At 44.9% G+C, this 19,421-nt stretch overlaps 1 protein-coding gene across 6 annotated transcripts in view; it reads right to left on the reverse strand.

Annotated features, from left to right (window-relative positions):
- The window catches only part of LOC137420793 (sodium-dependent phosphate transport protein 2B-like), an 88,207-nt gene that overhangs the window by 31,448 nt on the left and 37,338 nt on the right, over nucleotides 1–19,421 (reverse strand). For all 6 annotated transcript variants that reach the window (XM_068106167.2, XM_068106169.2, XM_068106166.2 and 3 more), the window contains 4 exons: nucleotides 18,657–18,849; nucleotides 18,109–18,309; nucleotides 13,720–13,848; nucleotides 13,466–13,609 (listed from right to left, as the gene is read on the reverse strand). In XM_068106167.2, coding sequence (XP_067962268.1) covers nucleotides 13,466–13,609; nucleotides 13,720–13,848; nucleotides 18,109–18,309; nucleotides 18,657–18,834 — 652 coding nt within the window. In that variant the 5' untranslated portion in view covers nucleotides 18,835–18,849. The remainder of the gene's footprint in view (nucleotides 1–13,465; nucleotides 13,610–13,719; nucleotides 13,849–18,108; nucleotides 18,310–18,656; nucleotides 18,850–19,421) is intronic.

A 19,421-nucleotide genomic window follows, 5' to 3' on the forward strand; every position in this document is an offset into this window, starting at 1 on the left:
GCCGCTCCATTCCTCTTCCCTCAGATCGGCAGTCTGCTGCCTCCTCCCTCTCTGAAGACCTGGACAAAATCACAGACTGGTCAAACAAGTGGAACATGTCTTTCAATCCTGACAAATCTCACACTCTTACTATGTCTCTCCGAAAAGATCGACTGGACAACCCTCCCATCTACTTTCTCAACAATCCTCTCCAAGAAGTTCTGTCGCTCAAAATTTTGGGTCTCACTATCTGCCATGATCTTTCTTGGGAAAACCACATTTCCAAGCTGGCCTCCAAAGCCAGTCGCCGACTGGGCATCCTCCGTCGTGCGAAGTCCTTCCTCGGCACACCTGAGCTCCTCACCACATACAAGGCTTTCATCCGCAGCTCAATGGAATACTGTTCTCCCCTATGGGCCGGTGCTCCTGCCTCACACCTAGCTCGGCTTCACGCTGTTGAAACCAAAGCTTTCAGAATTATTGGAATCTCCCGCGATGAAGCTATCTCTGAGGGCCTTTCACTCACTCACCGCAGGCAGGTAGGTGGTCTTTCTGTCTTCTACCGACTCCTCTCCGGCCTTGCACCCCCAGCTCTCTCTGTGCTCTGTCCCCCAAATATTCCTACAGGTCGCACAAGATCTGCCAGCAACCCTCTGATGGTTAAACTGCCGAAATCTCGGCTCTCTGCTCACCTTCACTCTTTCATTCCTCTTTTCTCCCGCCTCTGGAACAAACTCCCTCACTCCCTTCAATCCCACTCCTCCCTCCAGGTCTTTAAAACAGCTGTTCACCACCATCTCTTATCTTCCCCCATCCAAAACCTTGATCTTTTCTACCCCCGCTAATTCACCCCAGATCCACCTTGTTTGAAATTCCAACTTCTTTCCTGGAAGTCCTGGCAGTGTCCATATGTTTTATACCTCTCCCACCGCCCCCTTCCCATGCCCCCCCCCCCCCAAAGCCCTCGCCCTCTCTCAGATCTCTCGATGTCTCCATGTCTCTCGGTCCCTGCTCTCAAATGTTGTGTTTGTGTCCTTCCCCCTCTCCCCATCTTGTCTACCGCTCCCGATGTTATATGTTTTATGTGTCGGTTTGTCTTTCTGTGTGATTAATGTTCGCTCTTTCATGAGCCTCGATCTTGTATACAAAAAAAAAAGAAAAAAAAAAAGCTGTGCAGAGATTGGTGCAGCCGTTTGTGCGGCACCCGGGAAAATAACGTCACGCGGGAGTCCAAACATGAAAATGCTGGAGGCCAAAGCTGAAATTGGAAAAACAATATACCCTATTTTACTCCAGGAGATCCTAGGATTACCCAACCAAAATATCGTTGCGATCGGTTCAGCCGTTTTTGCGGTACCTTCGAACGGACGGATGGACGGACGGACAGATAGACAGACAGACAGACGGATGGACATTTGGTGAATTATAGTAAGATGCATAGCAGGTTGCGCTTCACTTTATGCATCGCAGGTTGTGCTTAACTTTATGCATCGCAGGTTGCGATTCAGTTTATGCATCGCAGGTTGCGATTCACTTTTTGCATCGCAGGTTGTGCTTCCCTTTATCCATTGCAGGTTGCGCTTCACTTTATGCATCACAGGTTGCGCTTCACTTTATGCATTGCAGGTTGCAATTCACTTTATGCACCACAGGTTGCGCTTCACTTTATGCATCGCATGTTGCGCTTCACTTTATGCATCACAGGTTGCGCTTCACTTTATGCATCGCAGGTTGCGATTCACTTTATGCATCGCAGGTTGCGATTCACTTTATGCATCGCAGGTTGCGACTCACTTTATGCATCGCAGGTTGTGAAACACAGGGCATGGGAAATAGATCACAGGTAAAAGGGCATGCATAGGATCCTGAAACAAAACAAGCATAGTATTGTATAATATTGGGAGAACACACAAACCAAAGGTAAGACCATTACAATTTTTATGTTTGAGTTCAAATTTAGTATTTACATTGACCTTTTCGGATGGGGTTCAAATGCTATCCTAAAGGTAATAATGCCCTTTAATAATTACTTGGTAAAGCAAATGAAGAATATAAATTAATTTTATTATAATTCAGTGTATTCCATGAGCTGAGATTGTTCAGTGTTGAGTTTCCTTTCAGCTATTTGGAAACTTTAGGGGTCACCTCTATTGAATATGCAAAACTAGGAGAAGATGAACCTGAGAAAATTAAGGTTGCGAAAGTGGAGATAGGAGTGGAGGCTACGGAAAGGGAAAGAGTGCAGAGTAATGGAAAGAAGTTTGGATGGAGGTAGGAGGAAGAGGAGGAAGGAAAGTGGCAGATCTAGAGCCTCATATATGATTTTGCATCCTCCACTATCTCAGCTCTCCGACCATCTCCAGATCCTCCAGGATGCAACTGCTCTTCCAGTAACCTCCCAAAATGCAGGCCAACTGCACACATCCACTCTTTTATTTCCCCTTCCTCCTGTTTGTGGAACTTCCTTCCTGAGGCTGTTCAAATCTACCCCCAGTAACCCTGTATAAACCAATCCTCTAACTTCCATGTCACTGTTTCCTCCCTTCCTCTCTCTTTTCCTATTCTACCATTCCCTTGCTTGTTGTATCCAACTGATCGAGACCACACTTCCCCACTGTCAGCACGTTATATTTTTGCCCTCTGTCACCTCACTCTTCTGCATGCAAAAAATAAACAAATAAAAACGAAATCATATGGCAGGATTCTGCCATATTTTTCACACATATTAAATAGATGGTCGAATAATACATTTTATTGAATTAACTATAACTGTAGGCAGAGGCAAAGGTTGTTTACATAGTGTTTCTTGAATCCCTTAATATTGTGCTAGATTGCTCTATTAGCCGGTGCTCAAGCTGTGGTGAAAAAGTTGATTCTTCGCTAAAAGTACTAAAAATGTTGTTCTTGTTTCTCATTTTGAATGTGTATTACTTTAAATAACAATACAGTGCATGATCAACTGCCATGTTTGACTGAAACTTCCAGATCATCTAATGGTACAAAACTATCTGCTTTAGGTGAACCAGGTAAAAACAAAAATAAAAATAGGGTTCATGGTTGTGTTTAACCATGTGTTCATGGTTCATGTTGTCGAGCCTGGTGTTGGCTTAGCGGTTAGGGTGCCGGCTTGGGATCCTAGGATCCTGGGTTCGAATCCCGGTCGATCGCTGAATTAACGACCAGGGGGGTTGACTCAGCCTGTCATCCTTCCGAGGTCGACATATTGAGTACCAGCTTGCTGGGATGAATGATCCCCGTGTGTACCCCGGTTTAGAATAGGTACACCGTATCCCTGTGCATCGTAAGAGGCGATCAAGGGTTGGCGTCAGGAAGGGCATCCGGCCATAAAAACATTGCCTCAAACAGGGAACCATGATTGTCATAGGGCCCGCAAGGCTAACCCCGGCTCTAGCGGGGAAAATGGTCTTAAAACGATCATTCATTCATTCATTCATTCATTCATTCATGGTTGTGTTTAACATATGAAGTGGCCGAGTGGTGAGGACTTTAGACTAGCATCCCAGAGGTTCAGTTTTGAAAACCAGCACAAGGATTTGGATTCGAATCTTCTGGAAACCAAGATGGCTGTTCGTAAAAGACAAGTTAATAAACTTGGTAATGACTAATGATCTTCACGGAGAAGATAATCTGCATTCCCTGCTCGGTCTGATTTGAATATGATGGTGACAGCTGAGGTTTTCATGCAGTGTGATTTCATATACATATTTCTTACAGTGTGAGACTCTCCATGCCCCCAGAGCAAACTTGAATTGAGGAGGAAATTGTTAGCCCGTCCCTCCCCCGCTCAGCGGAAGACGGGGTTTTGCAATCACTTCTGTGTGTTTGTCCGCGCTGTAACTTTTTTGCCATTTGAGTTTTGATCATCAATTTTTCAACAAAGCTTAATTGTGAGAATATGGAGAGGGTTAATTAAAATTTTGATCTAAAAGGTCAACGGTCAGCATCACATCAAATCGTCAATTTTCATCTGATTGATCTGAAATTTTAAGAATTTGCATATTTGGACACTGAGAATTGGTTCTCCAATCAAAAGATAGAAGCCGATTTTTGTTTTGATCAAAAGGTCAAATGTCAAGGTTGCATAAAATTGTCAAATTTTAAATCTTTTTTGTAATACCCCTTTTTCGACTTATGATTACAAATCATCACTGCCATATTTCTTACATCAGTCAGGAATCAGGAGAATGTTGTTTCAGCTTGTCGAGGCCCTGTAATACACAGATGATTCCCACTAAAATCCTTTCAGTGTTATTGTTGGCCAAGTAGTTGTGAGTGCTTACTGAGCTTAACAGTGAAGATACTGTTGCGGAAATGAGGATTGTGTTTTTTTTATTGTGTGTATTATTATTATTGCTTTATTCTGAGCCCTCCTTGCTCCAGTGTGTATAAAGGTCAAAAGGGCGTCCCGGTAGTTAATTCCATCAAGCATACATTGAAGGACACTATAATATCCCTGTTCAGTAGCTTATATCTTTATTATGTGTTTTAGGGTAAGGCCTTGTCTTCCATTAAAATGACACTCCATTGCACCAAGTGAAAAAGATAGATTCCCTTCATTCCTCATTCCCATTCCCAAAAACCTCCATTTCCCCTTTCGTCATGGCCAAGCCTCAATCTGCCAATTACATCCCCTCCAAGTCTCCATTGCCAACTGCACTGGGCAGTTGGCCAGTTTGCTGTGGGTTGTTTTCGCCCCAAAGCCGCCATTGAACATGTGCTCGGGTTGGGGAAGAAAGGCGTGCCCGCCCGTCGTCATCAAGGGCGGAGCCAGAGGGTCGCGCGACCAACCAGGGCCGAGGTGAGCACACCGATGGGCGTGTCCTAAAAGCCGGCGGCTTAATCGCCGGAGGCGCTATAAAGGCGCGCGCGCAAGAAGTTGCGAAGAGGTCCACGACAAAGAGAGGTCCACGACAAAGAAAGGTCCATGACAAGAGCAGAGCTGAGTTGAGTGGTTTTGGGAAAGAGCTGGGTTGGTCGTCGGTGGTGGTCAGTGGGTGCGTTGAGTGGTCAGTGGTTGCATTGAGTTGTCGGTGGTGAGGAGTGATATAACCAAGAGGAAGAGTTGGACCAAGAAAGAGAGAGGAGAGAACCTGTCATGCCAGACCCCCCACCAGCGCGTCGGCTCCACCAAGCAGCTCAGACCCGTGATCCCGCGCACACGACAGGATCGGTGGCATCAGCGGCCGTCGAGGTCCAGCCCGACGTCCCGTGCGGGATCAAGCTCCAGCCACACACCTCCTTCCAGCCAATCCTGCCGGCAATTTCCCCATTCATGTACGTGAGTTTGTTCTGTTTGTTTTGTCCCTGGGAATAAATTAAGACTGCATAGGATAAGCTAGTAATTTTCACTGTGTCACCTGCTTTTTCAATGTTCCCTGTACATAACCGTGACTGCTCCTTTTGCTTGTGTGTGTAAATAATAAATCCCGTTACTCTTCTGTACGTCTTCTTCTTCCTCTTTACATTCGGTCGCTTTAGAGTTTTCCATATTGAATATCTGTGTCGCGATACGGCCAACGTTCGGGTGAATCGGGTGAATCGGGGAAACTGTTAGGTCGTGGTGCCATCCGCTCGGCAAACATAACATCCTTAACCGCGGACCGTAACAATACTAAGAGGCAGAAAACATATTTTAAGCAAAGTAACCTTTAGCTCGATTAAATTGAGCCATGGCAATGTGATTTCGAAAAGACACCAGATAATTCATCAATAACGAATGAACTAGATGGTATTCATAGAATACTTACCCTGCGCAGTCAACTTGTTGCGAGCCAACTCTTCTGCTTTCAATTTTTTTTTTCTTTGATCCAATATGGCTGCCAGGCCACGTGAGCGATGACATCATAAATTTATATTCTCTAATATAATTGTTGCATAGATCACGCTCAATACATTTCAAACTGATCAGACTAAACGTTGTCCCTGTCGAATTATGACGTCATAATTATGGCACCAATGACGTCATCGTTAACAACACCTATTCCCCATATGGAGTTCTTTACAGTTTACAATGAGCCATGTTTCAATTTTTTCCATGCAGCGGTTTTGGAGATATAGAGTTGCAATATTTTTCGGTTTTTCCAAGATGGCGCCTGTACCACATGACCTATGACGTCATGATTAGCATTAAAATATTTTAAAGGAGGAGGCGCTCCTATGGTGAAAATGTAGTGTCCATCAGACCAACAGTTGCTGAAATTTTTTAAAATGATGATCAGATGTATAAGTGTTGTATTTGTCGAATTATGACGTCATAACGAAGGCACCGATGACATCATCATGAACATATCTTTATTCCCCATGGGGAGTAGTTGACAATGAGCCAGGTCTCAATTTTTTCCATGGAGTGGTTTCAGAGATATGGAGGTGCGAATTTTTTCCAAGATGGCGCCTGTACGACGTGACCCATGACGTCATAATAATCGTTAAAATATTCCACAGGAGGAGGCCCTCCTTTGGTGAAAATTTAATATCAATCGGACCAACGGTTGCCGAGAAAATGAATTTTTAAAATGCAGACACGTACGTACGTACGTAACTGAATGCTTAACCTCACTTTGCGCTTCATGATCGAAGGGTAATAACTACTACTGGAGCTCCAATTTTGAGGCACCAAATAACTCCATGCAAAGGCAATGGTTGCAGAGGCAAAAACTGCAACATGACATCCCAACAGTATGCACATCACAGCCAAGCCAAATCCTTCCTTTTCTTCAATGGCCTTGATGCCTAACCTCAGACCATCAGTTCGGAATCAGATCTGGGCACTCCACTCGAGATATCCTACAATTCCAAGAATTGTCGATGGAGGCCCTCAATCTCGGACTTGATATCAGGGCCATCTCTCTGGACATGTCTCAAACACTTGATCCAATCTGTTACTCTGCCTTGTTCTCTCACTTTCTGCCTATGGTATTCAAGGCCGCCTCCTCTTCTGGCTTATGGACTTGTTCCACTCACAAATCAGCTTGTGGTTCTTAACAGGATCCTCTTATCTGCTCTCCCTCTCGAGGCTGGAGTGCCACAAGGCATTCTTGCGCCCAGTCTTGTTCTTCATCTTCACCAATGATTTTTTTTTCCGATTCTCTGGAAAAGCCTCTTTATCTCTTTGCTGATGACCCCACCTTCTGCAGTATCATCACTCATCGTTCAGATAGGCAGGCCTTTTCCCTCTCTGTAGGTAGACCTTGATAGAATCAAGTGCTGTTCCAACACTTGGAACAAGTCTTTCAACCGATTCTCAGCTCTCCATGCCAAGCTCTCCATGCCAACCGATTCTCAGCCAAATGCGATTCTCAGCATTTCAATTGATTCTCAGCTCTCCATGCTATCCATCGAAATCGAAGTTAAGTAATTGTTCCCATTTGTATTTTCGTTATAACTATTTATTTTATGGTGTATATATTGTCTCCCGACGAAGATTTTCGGTGAAAATCTTTCATACCTGTATTGAAAATCGTGTTAATTCGGGTCGTGTTTTGAGGCCTTGTAGTTGTACAGTGAACACTGTACAACCTTGAGGCTTTGTTTTTCTCTCAGCGGTCCGTGTTTTTGTGATCCAATAACTTTCGTTCTCTGTTTTCCCAATCTTTTCACCCCATAGCCCTCTTCCTTGTGTAAATCACAACTCAAAAAAATCCAAAAAAAAAACATTTCCTTCTCTGTTCTCATTCGTTTATTCATTCTTATTCGTTCGTTCGTTCGTTCTTCGACCACGTGTTTCTCCCCCATTTCCCCATATAGATTGTCAAATTTCAACTCGTTATTTTATCGTCCATGCGTTATTGTTTTGATTATAGTTACTTTTGGTTTGAATTTCCTGTAACTTGTAATTATTTAATCGTGTTCTGCTCCTCGTGTGCGGCCTTGTAGTTGTACCCCCGTCGGTGTTTGTTATCTTAATCGTGTTTTGCTTGGCTCTTAGTTTTTTTCCCTTCCACCCCGAACATAATACTCTGTCTAACGTTCTAAATCCCCACCTCCCCCCCCCCCCCACCCCCAAAAACCAAACAAACAAAAAAAAAACCAAAAACATTTATTTTCCTTTCTCCACGTGTACTGTTGACTCATCCTGTATTTTCTGTCCAGGTGTGCTGTTCGCCCCGCCCCCATTATCTCCTTGCCATCCACCGTTTGCCCTGTTCACGTGACTCGTGGTGGTCCCTCTCGGCTCTCCCCCCGTTGGTATTTTGTGCATATAAGATTGTTCACGGTTCTGTTTAAATATTATTTAAATATGTATAACCTTTCCCCTTCAGTGTTTTACTCAGTGGTATTTTACAACACGCTGTTTTTCTTCCTATTTAAAAGGCTTTTCTCAATTTCCTCTCCAACTCATTCCACCTCAAACAAAAGAAATTCAATATCTTATACGTCTCCCTCACTACATGGTCTAAATTCACATTCATTCCATCCCTCCTCCATCATTCTGAACCGGATTGCTAACTTGAAAATCACAACAAACCCAATTTGTTTTCAATGTTCGTCTTTCATTAATCATCCACTTTCTAAACTCCCCTCTTGGCCCTCCCATCCAAATCCCTCCCCTTGCACCTACACTCCTAAACTCCCCCCTTGCCCCGCCACTCTTAAACTCCCCCCCTACCCCTCCACTCCTGAACTCCCCCCTTGCCCTTCCACTCCTGAACTCCCCCCTTGCCCTTCCCCTCCTAAACTCCCCCCTCACTCCTCCCCTTCAAAACTCCCCCCCAACCCCTCCCATTCAAATCTCCCCCCATACCATTCCTCTCCAATTCTCCCTCCTCCCCCCTCCTCCTCAAAGCTGCCTCCTCCCCACTTCGTCTCCCTTCTATCTCATACCTCCACCCCCCCCAACCTTCTTCTTTCCTCTGCCCCCCCCTCAAACAACCCCTCTCTGTGCCTCATCCCTTCACCTTCAAACCTTTCATCCTCCTCATCCTTCCCTTTCTTGGAACTCTTCTGCAATCGCTGACACACTAACAACTGCTCTCCCTACCTCCCCCTCTCATCCTTCATCTTACCCTACTCCTCCCCTCCCCTGTCCTGTACCCGATGCTCCCCCTCTCTCTTCATTAACGGTATGGACCTCAAACATCCGGGGCCTTCGCTCAAACCTGACTGATCTCTCCATACAGGTTGCTTCTGACAATCCAGACTTGATCTGCTTAACAGAGACTTTCCTCCTTCAAGATGTCTCTGATTCCTTAATATCTCTTCCTGGTTACTCCCTCCTCCGGTATGATAGACCTGAGCCTCGGCCTGGTGGTGGGGTGGCTCTCTTTATCAAAAACTCTCTTCCTCACTCTCCTTGCACTGCCCTCTCTCCTCCTCACCCCCAGGAGTACTTCTGGCTACGGCTTCCTCTCCGCTCCCACCTTTTGTTCATATGTGTTCTGTACCGTCCCCCAAACAGTGATGACTCCATCTACATTTCACTGTCTGACAACATGGACCAACTTCTATCCACTCATCCCAACTCTCTCTTCCTCATATGTGGTGACTTCAATTGTCATCATGCCACCTGGTTGGGTGTGGGTTCCTCTCTCACCAGTCATGGCACCTCAGCAAAGGACTTCTGTGACTCACTGGGATTGACACAATCTGTCAATTTCCCGACCCGGATCTCAGCCAATGGAGTATCTTCTCTTCTAGACTTGGTTATGACTAACTTCCCTGCTAATGTCTGCTGCTCTTCTTCTGCTCCAATCGGTTCTTCTGATCATGTGCTTGTCAAAGTGGACATCTCTCTGGCCATTCTCAGAGAGCCTCCTCAGCATCGACGAGTCTGGCATTTCACTCAGGCCGACTTGGACGGTCTTCAAGCAGCCATCAATCGTCTGGATAGGTCTCCCATCTCCACTGCCTCTGACATCAATTCTTCCTGGGAATTCTTCCAAAGCAAACTGATCTCTCTCATGCACAGATTTATCCCATCTCGCCTTCAGTTGTCTTACCCTTCCTCCCGTCCATGGTACACTGAATCTTGTGGTGAGGCAGTTGCCCTGAAACAACTTGCCTTTGCCTCTTGGAAGGCTAATCCAACTGAAGGAAATCTCAGTTCCTTCCACCAAGCTCGGAACAAGTGTGTGTCTACCCTCAGGAGTGCCAGGAAGCACTATCTCTCCTCACTCAAGAATGAACTCTCAAACCTGTCTCCTTCCTCCAAATCCTGGTGGCGTCTGGTCAAATCCGTTTCTGGTGTTTGTTCCCCCTCCATCCCCTCCCTTACCTCAAATGGCCACACAGTTGACATCGCACGTGACAAAGCCGAATGCCTCAACTCTGTGTTTGCCTCAAAATCCTTAGTCCCAAACCCATCTCTCTTTGTTCCCACCTTTCCCAGTCGAACCAAACTGCTCCTGGACTCTGTGACCTTCTCTCCTGACAAGGTGGAGGAGTTTTTGTCAAACCTCGACTCTGATTCTGCAACTGGACCAGATGGCATCAGCCCACGGGTCCTAAAATCCTGCTCTGCCGCTCTATCTCACCCTCTCTCTGTTCTTTTCACCCTATCCTTTGCTCAAGGTCATCTGCCAGCATCCTGGAAATCAGCAAACATTACCGCTTTACACAAAAAAGGTGCAAAAACAGATCCTTGCAACTACAGACCAATCAGCCTGCTCCCAATTATCAGCAAAGTCATGGAATCCATCATTGCTTCGGATATGAAATCTTTCCTCTTCTCCAATGGCTTGATCTCTGATCATCAATTTGGTTTCAGACCAGGTCACTCTACTCTGGACATGCTGCTTCTGCTGTCTCAACAATGGATGGAGGTCCTCAATGCCAAACAGGAAATCAGAGCTGTCTCCCTTGACATATCACGTGCCTTCGATACGGTCTGGCACCCAGCTCTGCTCACCAAACTCTCCTCCTATGGTATCCATGGAAATCTCCATGCATGGCTTGCGGACTTCCTCTCTGGTCGTAGTCAATGTGTGGCCCTGAATGGATTTCTCTCATCTCCCCTTCCCGTTCAGGCTGGAGTTCCCCAAGGCAGTGTGCTGGGCCCTGTGCTTTTTCTGGTCTTTATCAATGATCTCTCCGACTCTCTGGAAAATCCTCTGTATCTCTTTGCTGATGACTCCACTCTCTGCCGCTCCATTCCTCTTCCCTCAGATCGGCAGTCTGCAGCCTCCTCACTCTCTGAAGACCTGGACAAAATCACAGACTGGTCAAACATGTGGAACATGTCTTTCAATCCTGACAAATCTCACACTCTTACTATGTCTCTCCGAAAAGATCGACTGGACAACCCTCCCATCTACTTTCTCAACAATCCTCTCCAAGAAGTTCTGTCGCTCAAGCTTTTGGGTCTCACCATCTGCCATGATCTTTCTTGGGAAAACCACATTTCCAAGCTGGCCTCCAAAGCCAGTCGCCGACTGGGCATCCTCCGTCGTGCGAAGTCCTTCCTAGGCACACCTGAGCTCCTCACCACATACAAGGCTTTCATCCGCAGCTCAATGGAATACTGTTCTCCCCTATGGGCTGGTGCTCCTGCCTCACACCTGGCTCGGCTTCACGCTGTTGAATCCAAAGCTTTCAGAATCATTGGAATCTCCCGCGATGAAGCTATCTCTGAGGGCCTTTCACTCACTCACCGCAGGCAGGTAGGTGGTCTTTCTGTCTTCTACCGACTCCTCTCCGGCCTTGCTCCCCCAGCTCTCTCTGTGCTCTGTCCCCCAAATATTCCTACAGGTCGCACAAGATCTGCCAGCCACCCTCTGATGGTTAAACTGCCGAAATCTCGGCTCTCTGCTCACCTTCACTCTTTCATTCCTCTTTTCTCCCGCCTCTGGAACAAACTCCCACACTCACTTCAATCACACTCCTCCCTCCAGGTCTTCAAAACAGCTGTTCACCACCATCTCTTATCTTCCCCCATCCAAAACCTTGATCTTTTCTACCCCCACTAATTCACCCCAGATCCACCTTGTTTGAAATTCCAACTTCTTTCCTGGAAGTCTTGGCAGTGTCCATATGTTTTATACCTCTCCCACCCCCCCCCCCCCTTCCCATGCCTCCCCCCAAAGCCCTCTCCCTCCCACAGTTCTCTCGATGTCTCCATGTTTCTCGGTCCCTGCTCTCAAATGTTGTGTTTGTGTCCTTCCCCCTCTCTCCCCATCTTGTCTACCGCTCCCGATGTTATTTGTTTTGTGTGTCTGTTTGTCTTTCTGTGTGATTAATGTTCGCTCTTTCACGAGCCTCGATCTTGTATACAAAAAAAATAAAAAAAATAAAAAAAAAACGTAACAAATCCCACATACTCACTTTGTCCCTTTAAAAGGATTGTCTGGTTTTCACGATCCCAACTACTTCCTTAACAAGCGTCGAGTAGAGATTCAATCACTCAAACTTTTCGGCCTCACCATCAGCAATTATATCCATTTTGGGCAAACCATATCCAAGTTGGCCTCCAAAGCCAGCCAATGACTGGGCATCCTCCATCATCCAAACTCTTTCTTTGGCATATCTGAACTTTTATCACCTTACAAGGCCTTCCTTCATCTGTCATTCAATGGAGTACTGCTCTCCCCTTGGGTTGCTGCTCCTGCCTTACCCCTTATACTTCTTTATACTGTGGAAACCAAGGCATTCACAAGAATCTCCCACAATGAAGCTCACATTATAGACAGGTTAGTGGTCTCTGTTGTATAAGCACCTCCTTTTTGGTCTTTCTGCCCTCTCTGCCCATTCCTTGCTCCCCCATCCCTCTTCCCACCTCCACCCTACATTTCTACAGGGCACACTTCTGGTGAGACCTAAAATCTAAGCTCACTACTCATCTCCACCCCATGCACTCATCTCCACTCCACTCCTCTAAAGGTGGTTTTATACTACTCATCTCCACTCATTTGTTCCTCTTTTCTCTCAACTGTGGAACCAACTTTCTTCATCTGTTCAACCCTATGCTTTCCCCCAGGGCTTAAAGATGGCTGTTCACAACCACCTCAAGTTATCTCCTATCCATACCCATGATCTTTTATACCCTCATTAATCTCACCACCTCCTCCAAAGGCATCAAAGCCACCAACCTTCCTTTCCAGGTTAGTGTGTGTATATCTATCTATCTATCTATCTATCTATCTATCTATCTCTCTCTCTCTCTCTCTCTCTCTCTCTTTTTCTCTCTCTCTCTCTCTCTCTCTCTCTCTCTCTCTAGTTGGTTGTTCCATTTCTGTTTCATCCCTGGTTTTCCATGGCTTCCTATCCTTGCTGTTTATGAGCTTGCATACAGCTTGTGCCCCCATGCACGTGTGCTTTTTCCCTCCCCTTGCTCTCATTCTTCCTCACACCTATTCTTTCTCCAAGGGTCCCTCTGTTGTGTCTTTCAACGCTGCTGTTGGCATGTTTCCCCCCTTAATTCGTATGCTCTCCTTGCTCTGTTATGTTCTGCTCCATTCCGTATTCTAGCTCTTCAATGAGTCTCGACTTCATAATAAAAAAAGTTCATCTAATATTCATCCAACTTCAAACATACTTCCAGAGGCCACCATGCTGACAACGATAGATGTTGAGGTGCTGGAGCTCTGCACCAAAACAGTCACCAAGATACCAATGACCAAACCTGCAACTGGATTTCCCAATATGGAACTATTGCTGAATATGTCTCCAGCCGCCTTTCCTGAAAAAGAAAGAAAGTTGCAATGTGATTAGAAAAGGAACCACGAGTACACCTCAATGCGATTCAAACAGTAAGGTATAACCTTTTGATAAATCTTAATTTATTTTTACCTCCCACAAGTTGAAATGCAGAGCTGAGCATGTCCAGGGAACAGACAAAAAAATAAAGGAAGCCAAGGAGTAATATAGACTTGATGATAGCCAACATCACTTGTTTGACTTTCTGTGAAGCAGTCAGTTCTAAAACAAATGCACACAATGATAATAAAAGTGTAAATATGTCTGTTCCTTCAATGCTACCACCATATACGAATATACATTGTCAAATTCGTTTACTCCCAGTCACACCTCTCAAAATACAATATATATGGGAGAGGAATTACTATACATGTCAGGTATACCTGCAAAAACATGTACAAATCAAATTTCACTGATTGCAAAAGTATTCTGCCCCTTAGATCAGAAATTGGTGGAATCACCTTTTGCAGCAATGACTTATTGGGTAGCAAATCTTTTTGGGTGGGTCTCTACCAGCTTTTCACAACTCCGCCTGTCATCCTTCCGAGGTCGGCAAATTGAGTACCAGCTTGCTGGGATGAATGTGCCTGTGTGTGCCCCGGTTTAAAATGGGTACACCGTATCCCTGTGTGTCGTAAGAGGTGACTAAAGGGTTGGCATCAGGAAGGGCATCCGGCCATAAAAACATTTCCTCAAACAGGGAACCATTACGATTGTCATGGGGCCCGCAAGGCAGGGAAAATGGCTTTAAAACGGGAATTTTTTTCTACCATCTTTCACACTATGATGGTAAAATCTTTGCCCATTCTTAACGTTAAAATTGCCTCTAGTTTTGGCAAGTCTGAAGGGAATCGTCGATGGACTGCAATCTTCAAGTCTCGCTATAAATGTTAAATTGGGTTCAAGTCAAGACTTTGACTGGGTAACTTAGGAACATTTATTTTCTTTTTATTCAGCCACTCCATTGTGTTTTTAGCTTTGTGTTTTGGCTTTATAAAGGGGAAAGCTTCAAGAAAGGTGTCTTGTGTTTTTAATAAAGGCGTTGCTGGTCGCCACCGTATTTCAAAATATTACACTACCTTGTACAACCAAAAAGCTTTATTAACACTTTGCTTCAATTGAAAAACAAGAAGACGTCATGCGGAGCACGATATTTGCAAAATCCGCCCCCCCCCCCCATCAAAAAATTTTTTCCCCCATAGATACAGCAAATTGTCCATTTCATCAAGATGAAAATTGACGATCTTGATCAAAGCTTGGGTCAACAGGATGAAAAGTGACGATTTTTCAGATGAAAAATGATGATTTTAGAAATTTGACCTTGAGTTGCCCTTTGACCTTTTGACCTCAAAAATAGTTGGTTTCCCAATTCAGTGAGGCAATATACAAATGCTGTTCAATTTTCAAGTCAATTGGACTAAAATTGATGGGTTTTCAGATGAAAATTGATGATTTTGGAAGTTTGATCTAGAGTTGACCTTTTGACCTCAAAAATAGTTGGTTTTCCTATTTAGTGACACAATGTGCAAATGCTGTTCAATTGCCAAGTCAATCGGTTGAAAATTGATGGCTTTTCAGATAAAAATTGATGATTTTGAAAATTTGACCTTGAGTTGACCTTTGACCTTTTGACCTCAAAAAAAGTCCATTTCCCAATTTAGTGATTCAATATACAAATGCTGTTCAATTTTCAAGTCAATCGGATTTAAAATGGCGATTTTAGAAATTTGACCTTGAGATGACCTTTGACTTTTGACCTCAAAATCAATAGGCTTCTCAATTGGGACGACCTCTACAACTTGGTGAAGTTTCGTGACGATCGGTTTAGAATTGTGACCTGTAGGCCGGTGACAAACAGACAAGCAGACAGAACCACAAACGCAACCGACCAATATACTTGAAAAATCTTCGATTTTGCAAGTAATAAAGGCAGATGCCTGCTACTAACTTGATATTTGCTTTTTTACTTGTAATGTAATTTTAAAAGACCCTGCCTATGTAATGGGGCTTTGATTGTTTTGCTTCTTGTATGGGAGAATTTGGTCTACCCACATGCTTTAAAATGACTTTGCTTTCAAACTTTGTAATCTTTTAATCTATATATATAAAACACAGTTTGTGTGTGTGTGTGTAATGTTACCGCTAGACTCCTAAACGGAGAGGCTCACATGCTTGATATTTGGCATAGACATGGCCATTGAGCCTGGGAAGAACATGGCCGACCTAAAAAAAAAAATTTCATAATATTTTTTTACCATATTTTTACCTCAGCGCATTTCAGCGAGGAATATTATGCACGGAATCTGAGGCGATGGCAGAGCAGCGTGCTGATTCGCTCAGAGCGATCACGTGATGTTCCTTGCCGCCATAAACTCACACTTACGCGTTCGCACGTAATTCACATGTTCAAAACAAACGAGATCCGCGAAGCGAGTTGGTCGAGTCGTGCTAACCAAGATGGCGACACGGCGGCTTCACTTTTCATGGAGTATGAGCATTCTATATATTTTCAATTCAGTGCGCCCGACTCGCTCACGTACTTGATTTGTGGCATAGACATGGCCATTGGGCCTTCACGGTGTAATTTGTGCGAGGCTTTTGTCCGAGTGAGCTTGAGTCGTGAGGGCGAATGTATGGGTTGGGAATGTACGGGTCTCCCTTCCCCCGCCCGGCAACGCCGGTACTGGAGGGTGTCACAGGATCGGTGAGTCTCCAAAATCCGCTTCGTGCTGTTGCGAAGATGCAGGACGATGTCGCGATTGTTGTGCTGCTCTCCGACCATGAGAACTGCAACGTCATTGTTGACTGGCCCTCCCCTTCCCTCCCCATCCCCCTCCCCCTCCATCCTCCCCTCCCCCTCCACCCTACCCCCTCCCCCCCTCCCCCTCCCTTTCCCCCCTGCCCCTCCCCCTCCAGTTTCCTCCTCCCCCTCCCCCATCCCCTCCCCTTCCCCTCCCCCTCCCCCTCCCATCCCTCCCCTCCCCCCCTCTCCTCCCCTCCCCCCCCTCTCCTCCCCTCCCCCCCGTTCCCCTCCCCCTCCCCTCCCCTCCCCCGCCCAGCAATGCCGGGTACTTCTGCTAGTCTTACTATAATTCACCAAATGTCTGTCCGTCCGTCCGTTCGAAGGTACCGCAAAAACGGCCGAACCGATCGCAATGATATTTTGGATGGGTAATCCTGGGGCCCCCTGGAGTAAAATAGACTGTGTTGTTTTTCCAATTTTCCAATTTTTCCAATTTTTCAATTTTCCAGTTTTTCCAAACACGATGGAATAATATTTACCGACATGAACAGTGATGTGGCTTTTGTTGAAATTCTCCAAATACTGTTTAGATTTTGATGATTTGCGTGTGATATGATTTAACGGATGTTTATATAAATCGATTAAAATAAATAAAAAGCCTTCAATTTCTGATATTTTGCCTTTTCATTTGGGCCTCCCAATTGAAGCCCCACCCATAGGGCGGGTACCGTTGCTAGTCATTTATATATATTTAGTACAATCACTTTGCTTTTAAATTGTTGCCCTATAACGGAAATTCTCTCTTTCTCTTTCTTTCTAGTTCTTCAAAGCCTTTAAGGGAAAGGGGACCATAGAGCTATTTGCCTATCGTTTCTGATCCACCGCCCCCGCTTCATAGAGGAGGGGCTTGGAGCACCCCATTGCACGAGTGTGTTCCCTTGACTGAAGAGGGGTTCATCACTTTCGCTATGAGGTACAAGGTGGATAGCGAATAACACCCATATACTTTTATGAAATCCCTAGTGGTACACGGGTGATAATAAAAATTTCTTCATTTAAGATGTTTATTAAAGGGGAGTTTTGTAGGGGATTTCATCAAATCCCTATCCTGATGGGGGCAGCAGTGTTCCAGGCTGAAAGACACTGTGACCTATTTCCCTGGTGGCTGGTTGACTGGCGTTGAGAAACTGTTGACACAAATATCCCATGATTGGCCTTGGCGAAGCATTCTTTCAGAATGAGGCTTATCCTGCCTTGTCAACTTTGTACAAGGTTCTCTTCGGGGCGGCAGTCTGGGTCTTTGGGAAGGGATGATCACACGATGTTGTTTTGAGTTCCCTGATCTGAGAGGAAAGTATATTAAGCCAATATCGGGTTGTGGCTCGCTGAGATGTTGGGGGCTGGCTGTGGAGGACCATAATGTCACTGTGATGTTACATGTGGTGTTAATGGCCTATACGCCACACCAACTTCTTCCATGCATGTATTCTTATCTATAATAAATCTCTTGTACAGTGTCCGAGTTCGACAAGGTGCTCATTCCAGGGGAAGGGATTGGAAACCCGTGACACACGCACGCACGCACGCACGCATGCACGCACACACACACACACACACACACACACACAAACACACACATACATACATTATACTAGAATTGACCTTTTGCCAGCCTCATTCCTGACTGCATGGTGAAGGTTAATTGGCATCATGGACAATATAGTGCAGAATGAACCTACCCGACCACTTCTTGCTGGTGTCAATGATCACAGGCATGACCCAGGGATCAGCTTTTTCAGAAGATTCATTCACATCAGCTTTAAGGGTCATCTGTGAGGTCGTCACCTCCTTGATGACCATCTCGTTGAAAGGCAGAGTTTGATTCTCATCTTCAAGGTCAAAACTGACATTGTTATTGGCCATGGCACAATTCAAGTCACCTGCAAAATAATATTATATACATCAGATCATATGAAGGTAGTTTGGCTGTCAGATGCATTTCAATAATTATCTCTTGAATGTAAAAAAACACAAATTGCCTAATTAGTTTACCACCAGTAACAACTCAGGATCCAATATGTACAGGAGAGGCAACAGGTGCAACTGTAGAATGAGGAAATTCTATGATGAGGAAGTTCCTCAATCTAAGGTCTTTGAAAGCACAAATAAAGTGTATACCACTGTATATACATTCAAAAACAACTAAAACATGTTTTGCCAGCTCAACTTCTCTCTGGTGTAGTTTTTATTGATATCCTGGACAATATGGTGTATAAAATAAACCTACCCAACCACTTTTTGTCAGGGATCCCAGGCATGACCGAGGAATCAAAGTTTTCAGAGGATTCGTTGTTGTTGCATCCAAGGGCTATCTGTGAGGACGTAATCTCCTTGAAAACAATCCCGTTTGAAGGCAGCGTTTGATTCTCATCTCCAAGGTCAAAACCAATATTGTCATTGGCCATGACAGTTAAAGTCACCTGCAAAATAGTATTACACTCATTAGATCATATTAAGGGAGATCAGTTGTCAGATGTATCTCAATAATTATCTCCACGCTTTTTGAAAAAGGAATGGGGAAGGGGGGGGGGGCGGGGGGGGTATATTGCAATTGGCTCCGTCTGTCCATCAGTTTGTCACACCATCCACTAATCAGTTGGGCGGGAATTCACCAAACTTCGTAGTTATGATCAATACATAGCAATGAGGTGTAAGAGCATTATCACTTTTGGCCCTGCCCCCTGGGGAGGCGTGAAAAGGTCAAAAAAAAAAAATGCAATTTCGGAGACATTTTTAAACATTTTGAAATGAAACTGCATATGCAATCAACATGGGGGGTGCATGAAATCAATAACCTTTTTTTTGATTTGACCCCTGGTTCATGCCCCACGGGGTGTGGACTTCGGGTCAGGGGGTTAAAACAGAAAAATTAATTTAACTCAAAATTTGATATCGAGTTATCCTGGCGGAACATTCTGCCAAGTTTCACCTTTGCTTTAGATGGGAAGCATGGGGATTTCTTTGGACGCGCCATCGACTTTGCTCTCGTTTG

Source organism: Myxine glutinosa, chromosome 2 (assembly GCF_964187855.1).
Source record: "Myxine glutinosa chromosome 2, kmMyxGlut1.1, whole genome shotgun sequence".
Classification (NCBI taxonomy): domain Eukaryota; kingdom Metazoa; phylum Chordata; class Myxini; order Myxiniformes; family Myxinidae; genus Myxine; species Myxine glutinosa.